The sequence below is a fragment of the Cyanistes caeruleus genome, unplaced genomic scaffold, assembly GCF_971803275.1.
Source record: "Cyanistes caeruleus unplaced genomic scaffold, bCyaCae1.hap1.1 HAP1_SCAFFOLD_178, whole genome shotgun sequence".
NCBI classification, from domain to species: Eukaryota; Metazoa; Chordata; class Aves; order Passeriformes; family Paridae; genus Cyanistes; species Cyanistes caeruleus.
In genome coordinates this window covers 69,793-87,643 of record NW_028255966.1, presented here as the reverse complement: position 1 = coordinate 87,643, position 17,851 = coordinate 69,793, and the positions used below count along the sequence as shown (strand labels likewise).

General features: G+C 49.0%; 1 protein-coding gene across 2 annotated transcripts; it reads left to right on the top strand.

Annotated features, from left to right (window-relative positions):
- The first annotated feature begins 234 nt into the window (after positions 1 to 234).
- On the top strand, positions 235 to 12,861 carry LOC147645735 (serine/threonine-protein kinase PAK 1-like). Of its 2 annotated transcripts, XM_086874257.1 has the most exons (15): positions 260 to 470; positions 2,122 to 2,159; positions 2,602 to 2,733; positions 3,871 to 3,906; positions 4,072 to 4,215; positions 4,662 to 4,751; positions 5,151 to 5,322; positions 6,797 to 6,860; positions 7,557 to 7,605; positions 7,984 to 8,096; positions 8,689 to 8,806; positions 9,230 to 9,329; positions 9,794 to 9,990; positions 11,341 to 11,478; positions 12,595 to 12,861. In XM_086874257.1, exons 1-15 carry the CDS (start codon positions 392 to 394, stop codon positions 12,712 to 12,714), a joined length of 1,590 nt encoding a protein of 529 aa, XP_086730383.1. In that variant the 5' UTR covers positions 260 to 391; the 3' UTR covers positions 12,715 to 12,861. The 2 variants fall into 2 exon arrangements, with proteins under 2 accessions (XP_086730382.1, XP_086730383.1); XM_086874256.1 differs by having other exon boundaries at positions 235 to 470; positions 3,871 to 4,215.
- The last annotated feature ends 4,990 nt before the right edge of the window (positions 12,862 to 17,851 follow it).

The following is a 17,851-nucleotide window of genomic DNA, read 5'->3' as shown; positions in this document are numbered from 1 at the left end:
AGGCTGTAAATTAAACCCTTCAGTATCTGTGGAAGTTTCTGTCATTTCCCACAGCCCAGCAAAGGATTTGTGACCCTTTGTGACAGAGGAGAACCTGCCAGGCAATTTTGTGTTTGCTGTAGGGAAGGTTGGGTTGCTCTGCATCAATTCCCAGAGCAGCGCAGAGCATTGGCTTTGTGATGTCAGGGCATGGATGCCACCTTGTCGTGGTGACATCCCAAGGTTGCCTTGGTGCACGGAAGGCCTCAGGCTCAGAGCAGCTCTTGGGCTTGCTCAGTGCAGGAGCATCCTCCTGCTTGAGGCGTTTGTCAGTGGGCAGCTGCACACTGACAGGAGCCTTGTTTGTTTTTGTGGTGGAGCACAGTGTGCAAACTGGCACAGCAGTGCTACAATGATGGAGCAGCTCGCTGTTGCCGTTTGCACCATTTATGTCATTGGATATTCCGGCTATTATCTGACCAACCTGGCACGTAAGTAGAGGTTTTCCCTGGCTGGAACCTGAGCTGGCTTTTGTAGGTCTCCCTGCTCTTTCTTAGTGACCGGGTTGCTATTGAAACACAAAGACCATGAGGATGCCCCTGGTTTGGTAAAGCTCCTGTCAACACCTTCAGCAAAACACGGGGTGTCTGTAGCCAGGGGGCTGCGGGCAGCATTTGCAGGGCTTCTGTTCCCTCCACGGGAGAGCCTGTGGCAGCAGAGTCTGTCATTTCCTCACTTTGCTGGCTCAATCTCTTGGGGTGACTTTACTTTTAAGATAGCTCTGAGAGCTGGGGAAGTTGAAACTGCTGGAGGCTGATGGGAGTTTTTTCTCCTGACTAATTCCTGGCCATGGGTGAGAATTGGCAGCGGTTTTAACTATTGAGAAGTGAGATCAACCTGTGAACACCACCTGAAGATGTGAGGCCGGGAATTTCTTGCTCTCTTTGGTTTCTGGCTTCTGACGAGGTCACAGGGCTCTGTCTCGGCCTCCTCCCCCCCTCCAGGCCGGACAAGGCTGCAGAGGGCGGGGTGGGGGGAGAAACGGAGCCGGCCAGCCTGACTTGGTTTGCAGTTTCTGCCACTGAACTGAAACCTGACACCATCAACATCTGCAGCTTTAGCAAGATTTTAACTCTTTTACTACCTGCATGAGACTTGCAGATTAATCCTTTTTTTCCAGAGAGAGGGAGAGGGAGTGATCAACCATCAACCCATCAAAGAGAGTGAAGAAACAAATTAAATTTAGAGGGGGAAGAGAAAGAAGGAGATGCTTTAATAAGCTGAAATATTTTTCTGTTAAAGCTATGGGCATGGACAGTAGTGTTCTGAAAAAATCTCCTTTAATTCATGACAGAGTATATTGGGAGGAATGGAGAGTGTGGATTTTGAGCAAATGATGAAGTAGTTGTGACACTGTGAGATGCTGGAACAGAGGGGGAGAAGTAAGAGTTGAAGATTTGTGTCTTTTAAGAAGCAAAAAAGAAAACTTCTGTTTCCAGGGGGGCTCAGAAAAACAGATAGAGAACTTTTGCCTTTGAATAACTCATTCATAAAAATGACATCCCTGGACTCATGACCCATAACACACCTCAGAGTGATGGGAAATGGGAGGAGACAACTGATGGCAGATTTCTGGGCAGCTGGCATCAGAGAAATAGAAAGCTATGAAGAAAGATAGTTTTCATGTGAAAAACTCCATAGATAGCAGAAGAAGACTTCTGTTTCTCTGCAAAGACTGATGAAAAGACTCTAGCAGGAATTGGGACTGTTGTAAACACCAAAGATCCAAAGTTTTTTGTCTCCATGTTGTCATGTAAACAAGGGAATGGTTGGGTAGTGGGGGAGAAAAGGGTTGTTCTGGAAGTTTCATTCTGGTTTCTTATTCTTGTAGTTTTTGTCAATAAACTTTCTTTATTCCATTTAAGTTTTAAGCCTGTTTTGCTCTTGTTCTAATCCATATCTCACAGCCAGAAATAAGTAAGTTTCCTAGTGATTTTTTAGTTGCTGCTTTAAACCACACCAGTCAAGCAGGACACCTTTGAAAATGCAGACTGGGAGATCTTCTCAGATGCTGTTCTAAATAGGCCACGGTTCTCTCCAGTTTTCTCAAAGAATTTGGTTCATTTTCCTTGCCCACTGCAGGTCATCTGAGCCGTGTGTTCAGAGGTGCCGATCCTGAGGTGAGTCAGAAAGGAACATTTGATGTTCCTGGTGTTTCAGAATTGTGCAGGGAACTGTGAGCTTGGCCTGTGGCAGTAGAGTGCAGAGGGCCAGCTGGGTGGGCTGAAAGAAGATCCATTTCCATGTTTACAACAGCAATAGCAAAGGCATTGTTGGCTATTTCCTAATTTTCCATTGCAGAGCTTTAAAAGAACTCAAAGCTCAGATTTGCAGAGAGAACGTTGCTTGCTGATAGTAGCCAGGGTGAACTCTCTAATTCAGAGCTATTTGCAGCCTGGCTGAATTAACCCATTTTAATTTACTTGGAGAGACTTAGAATCCCATTGCTATCAAAGCTGATGATTTGTGCTTGGTAGAGCTGGTTGTAGAAATAGAGCTGAATAGAAATAAGGTTCTAAATGATAGGAGCTGCCTGTCCCTAACTCCACCATCTGTCCACAGAGCCCAGAAGCAAGAGCAGACTCTGCTGTGGCTCCCTCTGCTCCTGGAGAAGAGGCCAAAGAGGAGCAAAATGAGCAAAAGGAGCACGAGCTTCCAGCTGTGGTCACAGCCCAGCCTGACCATGCCCAGACAGTAAGTGCCAGTGCTGGGTGCTGCTGTCTTTAGTGCAAGGCAGAGCTGCAAGTTTCTGAGCAGCCAGCACTTGCTGTTGCTGGCTGAGGATGCTGAGTGCTGGAGTCCTGCCAGCACCCAGCCATTCCCCCATCCCGTGGCAGCTGGAAATTGGGCTTTGAGCCGTCGTGCTGAGGCCCCAAAGCGCTGCTGCCTGCGGGTGAGCAGCTGGCTGCTTGGCTCAGGGAAGCTCTGTCTCTTGGCTTCTGCCAAGCCATGGCCAAGGGCTCACACGGCATTGCTGGGGCTCACAGGGCTTGCTTTGTTTGCTGTCCCTTTTTGGAAACCTCTGCATGACCTGGAGAAGTGTTCTGCAGTTTTCTGGAGTAATTCTTCACTTCTGCAGAGTCTTTTAGGCCACCTGTCTTTTGGCTTTTGATAAGCTGCAAGGAGATGATTGTGTTGTCCATGAAGCTGTGGCCGGCCATTCTTGTCCTGTGTGGCCAAAGAAACAAACTGTGTAGTTCTGAACCCTTCTTCTGAGGCAAAATCCACAAGTGGCAAGTTTCTCTTGATACGTTTTGTGGTGAAGTCTGCAGCTTTGGAAACTGCATTGGAGCCTAGTGTGGGGGCAAAGCTGCAAGTCCTTGAGTGCTGTCTTTTGTTGCTAAGAACCCCTTTAGAGATGGTTGTTTTTTCTCCTCAGAGCTGTTTTCCTCCTCCTGCCTCTTCTGTCCTGACACTCCCTGTTTAACCTATAAATTTCTGCCTGTCCTAGTGAGGTGAGACAATTCCATGGTTTAGGTGGTTTTTGGTGACTTTGGTCATACATGCATTACATGACCCATGGCTTCCTTCATTGGCATCCCTAGGGGTGTGTCAATTAATTTGTTGCTGGGGCCTTTTGAGGATCTCTGTCACTGCCACTCAGAATTCTCAGCTGACAAAAGAGGGAGGAGAAATACCTTGGTCCTCTTCCATATCCTGAGGTGGCCATAGAGGCTCTCTGAGCTGCAGCAGAGGATCCAATTGCACACATCCTTGTCTCCTGAATGAGCAGGATTTCTAACAAGAGTGTGGATGTCAGAAGGGCAGGAGTGGCAGGGCAGGCCTGAAAAGGGCAGCTCCCAGGCACTTGCTCTCCATTTGTGTGTACAGAACATCGAGGCAGAGCCCCAGGCAGAGCTGCCCGAAGCTCCGAGGGCCATCATGGCAGTGAAGAGGAGGCCTGAGGAAGAAAGGAGAAACATCGAGGAGGAGATGAATCTCCACTGGCAGAGAGGAAATCAACGAAACCAGGTGAGTGAAAGTGAGGCAGACACTCCACTCATGGAAATTCCTCTCTGTCATTCTTCACAGGCCTCCGAGGAGGAGCTTCTGGCAGAGCTGCAGGAAGCTGAGGCTAGGATCAGGGCAAGAGAGAACAGGCTGGAGGAAGAAAGGAGAATCATCCAAGAGAAATTAGATCTCCTCGCTCAGCAGCAAGAGGCTCTAGAAAATCGAGTGAGTGAAAGAGCGATAGGCACAGCAGTCACTGCAGTCTGGTGCTTTCTGCCCTTCTTGCCTTTCCTCTGCAGAGCAGCAGGGGGCTGGGCTGATGCCTCTCAGTGCCATCCTGCTGTAGTGTCTATCCCAGCTGCTTGGAAGGACATTTCCTGCTGTGCTCAATCTCAGCTGCTGCCCTGGACAGTGGCACCAGTCATTTGCCCCTTTTGCCAGCACTCATCTCAAGGGATTCCTGCTGGCCTGCTCCTGCTCTCCTTGTTTCTTCAGGGCTTTTTGCAAGTGAACACAGTCCCCCAGACAGATTTGGAATACAAGCTGCAAGCTGTCTGTATGCCTTGGTGAATCTGCTGCTGTCCTGCTCTTTCCCTTTGCTCACAGTCAATGAGCCTTGGCACACAGGGACAAGCTGTGGTCTCTGACTGCTTTGTTCTCTTTGACTTGAGGTGGACGTGTTGATATCTCACCTGGCAGCCTGCGAAGGCTTCCAGCAAATGCCGGCTGATGAAGAGCCCCAAGGCCGGCGGGAGGCACAGGTACTGTCCCAAGCACAAGTGCTGCAGGCTGAGCACCTTCTGAAGATGGTGCAGGAAAAGAGGACTGAGGGGGAGGAGCTCCAACATTAGAACAAGGAGCTGCAAATGTGTCTGCAGCCCTTGGAGGGGGAAAGGGATCCGTGGGAGGAAGTGGAATGGTCGTTGTTGCAGTCATCCTTGAGAAAATCCAGGAAAATGGAATATGAAACTGGCCATCAACTTGATTAAAACCAACCTTGGGTTTTGACCATTTGGTTCCAGAAGTGGGCTTCCAAAAAATCCAGTTGATGAGCTTTGCATGTGGCTAACAGCAACTTCCTAAGGGCTTGCATTTGAAAAGGGAACTCGGGGTAATCTCTGCCATCCAGCTTTCTGACACAAACTCCTTTCTTCTCGCAGATCTACACAGGCTCTTCCATTCAATCTGCTGCAGCAGCAGCAGCAGCAGCATCTAAAGGAGCCTTTGTTGCCCAAGCTGAGCAGTGGAGCCGGGGCAGTTTGTCCATTTCCAGCAGTGACACATCTGCTGCTCAGCTCCAGGAGAGCCTGGGAGACTTCGTGGAGCAACTGAGTACGTCTGGTGTATTTCTTGTCTGAGGGACAGTGTATTGTGTGCACGTGCCAGCAGAGCTGTAGCAAATGATCCTCCTCACTTTGGTGTCCCAGAGACATTTAGGACTCCCCACAGGAACTGCTGTGCTCTGAGGCAGCGAGAGAGCGCTCTGGCTGTTCCTGCTGCCTCTGAGGGCAGCTTGGACTGGCTCAGCTTTGCCTGGCATTCCCTTGCCACTAAAGGCAGAAGCAGGAATTGTTCTTGGATCAGCAGGAGGCTGTGGCCTAGCAAATGATCTATGCAAGTTCTGTGTGCTAGTGGCCAAACTGAACAGAGTATTTAATTCCTAAATTCTCCTTAGACTCCCGACTTCCCACCTGTTGTCAGCACCAAAAGACTTCACAGAAACTGATTTGGGATTTTGTCTTTTTGTTGTGGTTCTGTTTTCTGTGTGGTGTTTTTTATAGATTTTTGTTTTGGTTTTGGTGGTTTTTTGGTAGTTTTTTTTTTCTCCATCCTGAAAGAGCTGTTCTGCCCCATGTGTCTTACTGGTGTCATTTTTAGGACTGTTCTTATTGCCTCTACTACATCTACAAGGTTTTTATGAGAATGCTGTATTTTTGTCAGTGAGGACTCCTTTGAAAGAACATCAGGTGACAGCAGAAACAGAGAGCAAGAGATGTTTTCATTGGGCCCACAATGAAGAAACAGATACTTGTATAACAATCTGTAATTAATATCCTAGTTTTATTTTTCTAAAGATGTGTCCAAGAGACACATCCACATGGTGTGATCAGATAAAACAGCACTGCAGGCATTTCTCAGGAGCGAGCCTGCAGCCCCTGTGCTGTGTATTCCTCAGATCCATGGCACGTTTTCATCCCTGATTCCCAGCCATTCCCATGACTCTTAGAATCCTACCTATTGGCCCAAGCCCTGCTCAGATCAGTCTCTGGGAAAACACATCAAGCCCTCTGTGATTCTGCAGCACAACCCATTTAATCTGCTTCTTGCCCATAACAGCTGCCAGTGCTGTGCTCTCAGAAAAGACCTGGTGGGGCTGAGAAAAGATCCCAGCTGATTTGGTGTCTACCTTCACCTGCTGGGACACAAAAGGGCCTTGATCTGCACCTGGCTGTGTCTGATCTCCAAGGCAATGCTGCTGTGTCCTGAACGGGGGCCACAGCTTGTCAGGGGCTCAGGCTGGCTGTGTCTTCTTGCCATTGCTTGTCAGTGCTCATGCTTGGCCTTTGCCAGCCTTGTGCTGTGCCCTGCTGTGCTCTCTGCGCTTCATTTCCTTCCAAGGACTGGACAAAATCAGTCTCTCTGCTGCCCATTTGTACTGCACAACTGCCTGTCTTGTTGCTGCTGTGCTTGCTGCCCAGCTGACCACAGAGGGTTCAGAGCCCCAGACAGCGGGGCTGCCTTTGGCATCTCCTGCAAGTTGGGATCTCTGCCTGAAAGTCAGCATCTTGCATTTTGTTTCCCTCAGGGAGGATGGTGAACAAGGAAAATCCCATCACAAAATACATTGAACTGGAAAGTCTTGGCAGCGGGTGAGTCCAACCACAGTCACTTCTACACAGCCATGGGCCAGGGGTTTCACTGGTGGAATATCCATCAAGTGGGAAGTCAGACAAGTTGTCCACATGTTTAGACAGCGGGCTTAGTCTGCCCCATCTCTCAGTACTGGCCAGAATTTGTCAAGTGTGCTCAGAAGGCATTGTCAAAGACATCTCCATGCTGCCAAGGTCTTGCCTGCAGCAAGGAACAGAACCTGGTAAATCTGCTTGTCTCTCAAGTGTGGGACAGCTCAGGATTCATTTCCTTCACATTTTTGGATGTCTCCAAATCATCTGGCCACACTAATGAAAGGAGAAGAATCTTGCTTGCCTGAAAGCACAACCTACCCCCAAGGAGAGCTGTCAGATAACAGTTCTCAGGAACATTTCTCTCCAAGAGTTTGCTAAAGGAAATACTCCGTGCTCAGGATTAGAATTGCACAGTTTAGAAGCTGATAGCCGAGATGAAGGAATAAGCTGCCTTTTGGAGCTGAGGCAGTAAAGCCCAAGGCTTCAGGAACAGGCCCAGTGCCCAGGCACTTGAGGGGAAAATGCATCATCTGCCTTCTGGCAGACCCCTCCTGCAACCTGCAGCTTTTAGGCATTTACAGCAGAGCTCTCCTGTCTGGACTGGCTTTCAGTGCAAGATCTAAATGGCTTCTCCTTTCTTTGCTGCTGTTTTGTTTCTAGGGGTTTTGGAGAGGTTTCCAGAGCACTTGACATTGCAACAGGAGGAGAGGTAAATGTCAACAGCCCCTGCAGCCTCTGCTGCTCTCCAGGCCTTTCCCCACTGCTGACAGCTGTGGCTGGAGCTTTGAGTAGAGCTGTGCTGAAAAGGCACAAGAAGCACAGACTGGAGCCAGCCTGCAAATTGCACTTGGAACAGGCTTTGTGGACAAGGCAAATCCTCAGTGGCCACATGTCCTGTAACTGACCCCCAAGGGCACAGAGAAATGGGCTGTTGGAATGTCACTCCCTAATTACTCCAGTGATGAGGTCTAATCACAAGGCACTTGGGCACAGCTTGGCTGTGCCATTCCAAAATCACTTGCTCCATGTGTGTTGTGGTCTCATGCTATCAATTTTCTCAAATTACTCCTTTTCAATGTCATTTGAGGTGGCCATCAAGAAAATAAATGTGCAAGGAGTGAATAGGAAGATACTAACCATGAATGAAATCAGGATCATGGAGAGTAATAGGAGTCCCAGGATCGTGAATTACTTAGCCAGGTGAGTGGTCACGGTCCTATCCCTTGAATGTTTCTTTACATACTACAAGCATGAGAGCTTAAAACCCCACTTTGGTCAGTGGCAGGAAATAGAGTTGTTAATGATTATTTCTCTACTTATCTCCAATGGATGGGAAGAGACTGCATTTTGTCTGCATGAATCCACCCTGGCAAATGCAGACTGAAAATTGTTCAAAACCCTGCATCAGCCCTATCTTAAGAATTCAACACCTTCTAAGTTCATTGCCTCCACAGTTCTTTGGGCTTGAGTTTTTCAAGTTTCTTAAATGCTGATGAACCATCCAAGAGAGGATTGCCCTTGCATTGTTGCCCCTCTTTTCCATTGCTGTGCATGCCGGGAAGACTAGGTGCTTATTTCCAGAAATGCCATGCGTGACAGGTTTTTTATCTGGGCTCTTCCTAAACTGCCTTTCTCCTTGAGACAGCACAGACTGCAAACACTGCACAGCCTAGAGGCAATGTCTATGCCTTTTCTTCTGCCCTTGTCTCCAAGGGACCCAGAAACAAGACTCAAGCAAAAAACCAACCTAGCCGTGCATGTTCACCTGCATGGCCTTGTTTCCTTTTTTCAGCTACCTTGTGCATGAGGAACTCTGGCTGGTGATGGAGTACATGGACGGAGGCACTCTGAGAGATCTCATCGACGAGATTCAAATGTCTGAAGGAGAGATTGCAGCTGTCAGTCGGGAGGTCAGGGATCCCATCTGTGCTTCCAAGGCCTTGAGCTGCATTGTCTGGGAAACAGGGGCTCAGAATGGGAGTGATTTCATGGGCCAAGCTTGGTTTCTGTGCTGCTCCTCGGCTATGGGCAAGCAAGAGCATCTCAAGGGAACTGTCTGCCAGTGCCCCTACACTCACTGGACTCACTTCCTGTACTCTTATCCCCTGCTCTTGTATTCTAGCTCTGTCTCTTGCATTGGCATTTGCAGTTCTCCACTGAGAAAGGTGCTGCTCTGCTACTGTGGGAGCAGCAGGCTCTTGCTCTCAATGGCACTGTGTTCTGCCATTCCTCCCCATTCCCCTGCAAAGGGAACCTTCCACAGCTGTTTCCTTGCTTGTGCGATGAACTCACAGCACTACTTTTTGCCCCCCTGCTTCTCTTTTCTCTCTCAGTGCCTGCAAGGACTGGATTTTCTTCACTCCAACCACGTGATCCATCGAGATGTGAAGAGCAACAACATCCTTCTCAGAACCGACGGCTCTGTCAAGCTGGGTCAGTGTATTCTTGCTCAGCTTCAGCCTTCCAGGAATGGGGGGTGTGGGGCTGCTTTCAGTGACTGCCAGCTCCCCAAAAATGCTGCTGCTGGCAGTGCAGGGGTCCCCCCTGCTGTGGGCTGAAGGCACAGTTGCAGTGTGCACACAGCTATGACAAGGAACCACAAGCAGCCAAGAGTGCTATTGCTCTGTGTGTGTCTGTGTGTGTTCCTTCCAGAGGGAGGGAGCTGCAATCTAAACCTTCAGGGGAACAAAAGGCACTGCTGGAGGAAGTGTAAGAAATGGGGGGATGTTTGAAGTAGCCAATTCATATTTCCTTGGCTAAAGCCCTAAGGAAACAGAGCAGGGAGTGTTGTCCAGGAAATTCAACTGCACATTCTCAAACTTCTACCGGGGAATTCTCTGGCTTGGTTTCCTAATTGACAGTATTAAAATTAAAAGAGTATTTTGCTTTCTCTTCAGCTGATTTTGGCCTTTCTGCTCAGCTCACCCCTGAGCAAAATCAGCGGTGCTCAGTGATCGGGACTCCTTGGTGGATGGCACCTGAAGTGGTGAAGCGTCAACCATATGGCCCCAAAGTGGACGTGTGGTCTTTTGGAATTGTGGCAATTGAAATGGCCGAACAAAAAACTCCTTATGACAGTTTCACTGCTCGATCGGTAAGGAGCAAATACTCTCTGATCCCGCTGTCTTTCTCACCTGTCCCGTGTTCTCTGCTCACTGCACAAAATCCCATGGCCATCTGCTGGAAGTACTTCCACCAAGGCCCCTTCTACAAATGGCCCTGCAGCACATCAGCATCTGCTGGAGCTTTGGTTGCAGCACTGGGGGAACTCAAGCCTTACCTCGCCCAAGCCATCTCCATTCTCAGGCAGCATTTTGCTTTGCCTTAGAAGTCGTTCCAGCTCTTTTGGCTGTGTAGATGGCCCCAAGAATAGGAAACAAGCATCTCAGAGCTGGTGTTATCTTTCCAGAAATGAAGCAAAGGAACTCAAACCAAACCAAGTTTCTAAAACAGTGCTTTTGAGAGAAGAAGTGCAGCCCCATTCTTCTCACAGGGAAACTTGTCTGAAACCCAGAGATGAGGCTGTAAAGCCAGAGTCTCTTCTGCTTCTTGTGCAGTGCTGCTGAGACACTCAGTGACCACCTTCTTTCATAACCCAAGCCACTTTCTCCATATCACCAAGCTGGAGCCTGGTGACGGGGAGAGCCTGCCAAAACCTCCTGTTTGTTTCCTGGCACTTTCTGGGATGGGCACAGCGTTAATGCATTGACTTGAGAATCCAACGAGCACAGGCTTACCACAGGGGTGACACTTCTGATTTCACCATGAATATTTTCCTTTTGCCACATAAGGGAACCGGAAATTTTCAGAGTGCTGAGAGACAGAGCTGCAGGTGGCTCCTGTGTGCCCAAACAGGCATTTTCAACCCAATACATTTGTGGAGGCATCTTAATGTGTCTGTGTTGAAAATGAGATTCCAAAGGTTTGTTTCCTTCCCTGAGGAACACCTGCTGCATTTCCTTTCTTTTCTTCCAATTACCATCATTTTCAAGAACAAGACAATAAGCTGGATGAGTTTTGTTTTATGGCAGCTGTGCTTAAGGGACCAACAAGCACTGCAGAGATTCTTTTCATGTAAGAATCCTTGGAAATAGTACAGTTAGTTAGAATAGCAAAATCCCTCTTCCAAAAAGGCTGCCAAGCTGCTGGGAATCCTCCGAGAAGGAAACATGTATTTGCTGATGTAGTTGCCACTAACTAGATCAGGCAATGAAATCAGCTGCCAAGGCAAGATCTGCTGGATGTTGGCAAAGCTGTGGCTTTGGGGCTTGGGTTTTTTCATGATACAGGAAAGTCGTCATCCAAATGCTACAGGAAAGTCATCTCTGCCTCTCTGCCAGGTCAAAAACTGCCACTGCAGAGTGGAGCTTAAACAATGGGCTCTGGGAGAGCAGTTCCAGATGGGAAAGAAGCAGGTGGAGCCTTGTGTTTCCTTTTTCTCCAGGCTAAATTCCACATAGCCACAGAAGGGAGCCCACAGCTGCGGCAGCCCGAGCAATTCTCGCCTTTGCTGCGTGACTTCCTGAGCTGCTGCCTGCAGAAAGGCGAGGCGCAGCGCTGGTCTGCCAAGGAGCTGCTGCAGGTAAAATGCCAAAAGGGCTGCAGGTGAAACAGTGTCCCAGGGATGGGCTCCTCCTCCACTGAAATCCAAGGCATCAGATGAGCCCCCATCCTCCTCACTTCCAACCTTGGTGCTGTTCAGCTGACAGTGGGGAGCAATCCTAGACTGGGCTGGGCTGGCAGGGAGTGCTGGGTTTTAGCGCTGGCTAAAATCACCAGGGCACTTACTCATTTCTTGCTGGGAGCTCTGGATTAGGAGAAGGGCAAAACAGGCTTCAAACTTCAAAGGAATAACAAATTTTATTAGCAGGCCCACAAGAATAAGAAAGGTCTCACCTGTGCAGTGAAAGGGTTCAATCTCACCCAGGTCATGGCAGTCACGGTGTTGGATTTCAGGCTGTGCTGGGCCCCTCTCTCTGCCCGGGAGCCGCTGGGAGGGGAGGCTCGGCCTGGAGCCGTCGCTGCACGCCAGGGAGAGGGTTTAGTGTGGGCAAGATGTCAGCAGCCGTGGCCTGGCCCAGCCTGGGGCTGGGGTCCCGCAGCCTCCATCCCCCGCCCGGGAGCCGCTGGGCTCTGGCCCGGCCTCCCCCAGGAGCACAGGCTGTGGGCGAGCAGGGCCGGCCTCACCAGAGCTCTGTTACCTTCGGGCTCCGGAAGCAAAGAGGGCCAGTGCCTGGGCTGGTGGTTTTCAAAATGTGCATCATCACAGAGGCGCATCTCATTTCTAAATGGTGCAAAATGTTGTCAGTTCTCAGAACTAGCCAGCCATTGGCCTGTCTCAGGCACAGAGGAAGCTCCCAGCAGCTTCTCTCAAAGAAATCACTTCCGTGCGGGGTTTCTTACTTCTTTCCCTAAATGTCAATTCATCTCAAACTAACTCACAGGGACATGGAAAGGTCATCTAGTCTGTGTCCTGCAATGAGCAGGGACATCTTTCAAGAGATCAGGATACTCACACCTCAGATATTTCCAGGGGTGGGCCACCTACCAGCTCTTGGGGCAACCTGTGCCACTTTTGCCCCATGCCCCTGACCTACTCTGACTCAATCCCCTTTCCATTTAAAAACTATTCCCCTGCCTTTGAAGCTCTTAGCTTGGAAAATCATGCTTTCTTGTTGTTTTCTTTTCCTTTCTGCAGCATCAATTTATAACATCGGCCATGCCTGGGTCCAGCCTGGCACCTCTCATCGTTGCCGTGAAGAAGTGGAAGGAGGAGGCAGGAATGCAACAATCAATTTATAAACTGTCTTCTCCATGAAAAACTTAGAGTAGGATTACAGAGTAGGACTGCAGAGTAGGATTGTAGAATAGGATTATAGAGTAGGATTGTAGTGCAGGATGGTAGTGTAGGTTTGTAGTGTAGGATTGTAGAGTAGGATTTTAAATAAAATTTCTAAAATCTCAACTCCTTTGGAACATTTCTCTCCTTCTGACCCTGTGAGAAAGCTCAACATTTCCTTCTGAATTGTCAGTTTTTTCTTAGAGGTGGAAAGTGACATTGATGGCTTCTTTGGTACAGTTTGTAAGGGGGGAAGGCTCCTCTTCATTCATCCTCTCCAGACCACACTGCCTTTGGAATATGGCCAACTGGCCAAGTTTTGCCCAGCTCTGGCATTTCTATTTGAGGCAGAAACAGCAATGGCATTTGCAGGAAAAACCAAAGGAGGAGCGGTGCAACGCAAACATCCTGTGCAGATGCAGGCTGTGCAGATGTGACTCGAGATTATTTGGGCTCCTGCCACTTGGATTTGTATCCCTAAGAGAAATCTCTTTGGCTGGAGGAGAGTCTGGCTGAAGAGAGAAAGCAGAAAGAGCAGTGAGGGTGCTGTGCAAGGTCTCCTGTGGTGCAGAGCTATCAGCGACTGTGAGGTGAGAGCGGGCCCGGCCTTGGCCAGGCTGGAGCCCCAGCAGAGCCCTGACAGAGCCCAGAGAAGCCTGAGCCTCGGCAGAGGCAGGCTGGAAGGAGGCCCTTGGAGCTGCAAGAGGCAGCAGCCTGGCCCTGGCTGCCTCTTGCTGGCACCAGGCAAATCCTCCGCTCTCAGAGCCAAGCTGGCAGCTGGCTGCTCCTGAGGGGAAGCGGCGCCGTGCTGGGCACAGCACACACTGGTGCCATGGGCTGTCTGGAGTCTGCACAGGAGGAGAGAAAGGCAAAGAGCAGCCCAGGGCTGCTGCCCTGCCTGACCATTGCTGCTCTTCTGCCACCTGCCCTGGAACTCCTGGCAATGGTCAGCAGTGTGTGCAGCACTCTGGGCACAGGGGGAGGGAGCCGGGCTGCTCCGCAGGCTCCAGCACAGGGCAGTGTCCTTCAGGCACGGCATCTCTGCCAGGGGAACCGAGGCCAGTGTGAGGCAGTGACAGCAAGTCAGGGCACATCTGCACGAGCCAGTGCCTCACACAGCTCTGGGACCAAGCGCCTGCAATCCTGGAGCTCTGCACTGAGCCACAGCAAAGGTGTGAAATGCAGAGGACTTTGCAGAAATATTCAGGGGCACCAGGCCAGCCTGCTTGGTGCTCTCTGGGGCACAGCAAGCACTGTGCAATGCAGCTTGGAGCTGCTGGCAGAGAGGGACTATGGGCATGTGCCTGAGGCTTGTTCTTGAGTAGTGATTTGGAAGGGAGCAGAAGGGTCTCAGTAGGCAATTTGTGTTTTCTTCATGAATTGCTGAATGAAAGACACAATGTGGCCTCACGCAGCAAGAGAACTTGCAGAACTTACTGACTATAAGTTTGTGCTGAATTCCCAGAAAAGGGAAGTGTTGAAGTGTAACAAACAGGGCTTTTGAATTCAGGTAGCTCCTGAGCCTTCATCCAAAACAACCACCAGGAGGCTGACAACTATCTCGTGCAGAGCCCTGCTGCAAGGGCTTCCATAATCACGGAATTAGAAAATATGAAGCTTAGGAAAATAGAATGTGCCCATCAAGTTAAAAAAGTTTAAAAGCTTGTCCTGTGCAAAGAATGGACAAGTGAGTTTGTGGTGGAGCTTTCCTCCTCACTCCTGGTATTGAATAAACAAATCCCTGCTCTGTAGGCCCTACACTATGGAGTACTGTTTTCTTGATTACGTTTTGCTCATCGTAATCACACTATGCTTTTCATTTTCTTCTTAGAACCTTCTAAGCATGAAGTGAGTAAGACAGTGAGTTGTGTATTGATAGGGCCAAAGAAATATTTCCAAATGCCATCCCGGGAAAGGAAAGGACGTGAAACAGCGCTGGGGAAGAGCGTCCCTCGCACAGCACTCAGAGCTGCCACAATGCACAAGATGGCGGCCGGGGCTGAGGCTGTGCCACCATGCACAAGATGGCGGCCGGGGCTGAGGCTGTGCCACCGTGCACAAGATGGCGGCCGGGGCTGAGGCTGTGCCACCGTGCACAAGATGGCGGCCGGGGCTGAGGCTGTGCCACCGTGCACAAGATGGCGGCCGGGGCTGAGGCTGTGCCACCGTGCACAAGATGCCGGCCGGGGCTGAGGCTGTGCCACCGTTCACAAGATGGCGGCCGGGGCTGAGGCTGTGCCTCTCAGAGCGCTCTGCAGCCTCTGCCAGCCCAGCCCCAGCCCCGGAGCAGCGCAGGGCGGGCAGAGCCCCCTTCCAGCCGTCTGCTTCAATGGACATGGACAGACACCCGGGCCACGCACACAGGCTGACACCTTTGCTCTGTGCACACAAACACGTACCACACACTTGGGAACCTCGGCTGGCAGCATTTTCAGGTGAAAATACAAAGAAACTCCAGGGTTTGAAGGTTTTCAAATAGAATATTTCATTTGCCAATAAAAGGACCAAAAGCAGAAAGGGCCATCCCAGCCTGTTTCTTCCATGCAGGAATAGTGTCACAGTGACTGAGAGCTGATGAAGACGGAGATGGGATTTAATCCAAAGCAGATTGTGCAGTGGGTGCTCACCTGTGATATGTATCCCTCACAGTACCTATTTATTTGGAACACTAGGAAGATTATGAGGCTGGGCAAGATATTAACCCTTTCAATACAGGGATGAGACCTACAAACCTTGTTCATCTCTCCAGGGACAGAAAAGGACAAAATAATAACACACAAAAAAACAACATAAAAACATCAAAGTCAGTAAAAAAAAAGGCCAAACCTCAGATAGAAAAGAAATGAAAAAATGGAAATTGAAACTAAAATAATCATTTAGTAAGGCCATAGGGATAATCATTGATAGACTAAAATATCTCATTTAATTCATGAAAAAAGTATAAAATAAAGTATTAAAACTATAAATCTAAACAAAAGCATCCATTAATGAAACAAATGTTAAAATAACAGTAATCCCATTAAAAGCTTGAACAGAAAATAAATAAAAACAATAACATGCCCATTGCACCCAGAGAGAGAAGTAGAAAACTTCTGTTTCCAGAGATGATCAGAAAAACAAATGAAGAAAACATCTGCCTTCAAACAACTCATCCTTAAAATAACACCCCATGAATTCATAACCCATAGACACACCTCTATGAGGGCTGTAAAAATGAGAAAAATGTCACAATAGAAAATTTTTTTCCCAGATGCCTGCTATTTGTAAAAATAAAAAAACACACAAAACCTGTTTCTTGTAAAAAAGTCTTCATGATACAATAAGAAAAAACTCCTCTCCCTACAAAAACTAATAAAAAACTTGTGTAATGAATACTGTTTTAACATCCGAAGTTCTATCTCTATGCTGTCAGTTAAAAAAAAAAACAACAAAAGTTATTCAGGAGAGGAAAGGCATTCTGTAAGTTTTATTCTGGTTTCTCATTCTTGTAGTCCTGTTAATAAAGTTTCTTTATTCCTTCTAACTTTTAAGCCTGGTTTTGCCCTTCTCCTAATCCATATCTCACAGTGAGAAATGAGTAAGTGCCCTGGAGATTTCAGCCAGCGCTAAACCCACCACATTATTTAGTGCATTAGCCAAAAAACTCAAATTAGCAAATCTCAGCCACTGCACCAGGCTGAAGCTGAGGATCCCCAGCCAAGCTCAGAGGGAGGAGAACACAGCATTTGTGGGATCCTTTCCAGTCTGACTTGCTTTAGCTGGAGCCTGGGGGAGGAGAGAGCAGGAGAAGGGTTGGCTGAGTCCTCTCCCCTCTGCCTTGCCCTTCTCTGCTGGATCCTCAGTTCATCCCACACCCACCCCAAGACTCCATCCCCATCCTACTGGTGCTGACGGGATTAAAGGAGATAAAGAGGAGATTAAAAAGATAGAGAGGAGAGAAAAAGAGAAGTTTAAATGCAATTTAAATATGAAAGAAATACCTATGTTAGTGAGTGCTGAGAGTTCCAAGGGAGCTGAAGGGTTTGGGAAGGGCCAGGAGCCCGTGAAGGGCTCAGGAGCTGCTGCTGCCGGGAGGGAGGAAATGCACCAATGGCTCCCAGCAGAGTCTGTGCTTTGAGGCTCTTTCCCAAACAGCTGCAGGAGGGAAAGCAGCTGAGTTTGGAGGAAGAGTTTTCTGCTGAGGTTTCCTGTTTGGAGCTGTCACAAGCTTGAGCTGCTCAAGGGAAACGCGGCTCTGCTTCCAGCAGGGCCCAACTGCCCGGGAGCACAACTTGGTTCCCTGGCCCTGAGCCAGCGGGCAGCAGCAGCTTCTGTTCCCTCCTGGCTCTTGTGTCATTTCCAGCAGCACAAGACACACCAAGAAAAGCTCCTCCAGAACATGCCATGAGAAACACAACCTGATTTCATTGCATGCAGGAGCTCTGACAGTCCCACGGGCTCAGGTTTGTTTGTCAGTGAACAGAGCAGGGAAAAGCACAGACACATTCCCTGCACAGGGAATTCCCAGGAGGAAAGTGCAGCACTGGAGGATGAGCTTGGTTACAACGTTCCCACGGCAGTTTTGGGGATAAAATCGTCAGCAGAGAGAATAGAAAAAGTGCTACCAAGGGTGGGCTGGGGAGGGCTGGTGCTTCCCGGGAGGCTCCCGAAGCTCAACAGTGTGAAAGAGTGGCTATCTAACATAGGTCGTGTTCCCATGCAGCAATTAGCTGAGAAAGAATTAAACAACAGTAGAGTGTAGTTGGTATGAGATGTTGCAAAGTCAGAAAGACCTTAGTGATAACTGTGAACTGAGAACAGGACACTGTGATCAGAAGAATGTGGATTCAGCACAGATGAACGACCACAAGAAGGTGGAACTAGGTGGAGTTGTCCTTAAACGAAATACCCAATAATGAGCTTGCTTTTGCACTATGTATGAGCCTAATTATTGATGTTATATAGGGAGTTTGGAGTTGCCAATAAAGGAGACTTGCTGATCATTCATACTGAGTGCTGCTTGTCTCCCGCCGAACTCATCAAATGGCGCCCGAACAAATGGGACCCTTGGGACCTTTGGGACCTTTGGGACATTAAAAAGCGAAGGCCACGGGAGTCGGCGACAGGGGACGGGTCC

Excerpts from the sequence above, each read along its gene's own strand:
- LOC147645735 (XM_086874256.1), top strand. The coding sequence starts at position 392 with ATGATGGAGCAGCTCGCTGTTGCCGTTTGCACCATTTATGTCATTGGA. Across the intron at positions 471-2,121 it reads TTATCTGACCAACCTGGCAC|GTCATCTGAGCCGTGTGTTC; the intron begins GTAAGTAGAGGT and ends TGCCCACTGCAG. Across the intron at positions 5,323-6,796 it reads AGACTTCGTGGAGCAACTGA|GGAGGATGGTGAACAAGGAA; the intron begins GTACGTCTGGTG and ends TGTTTCCCTCAG.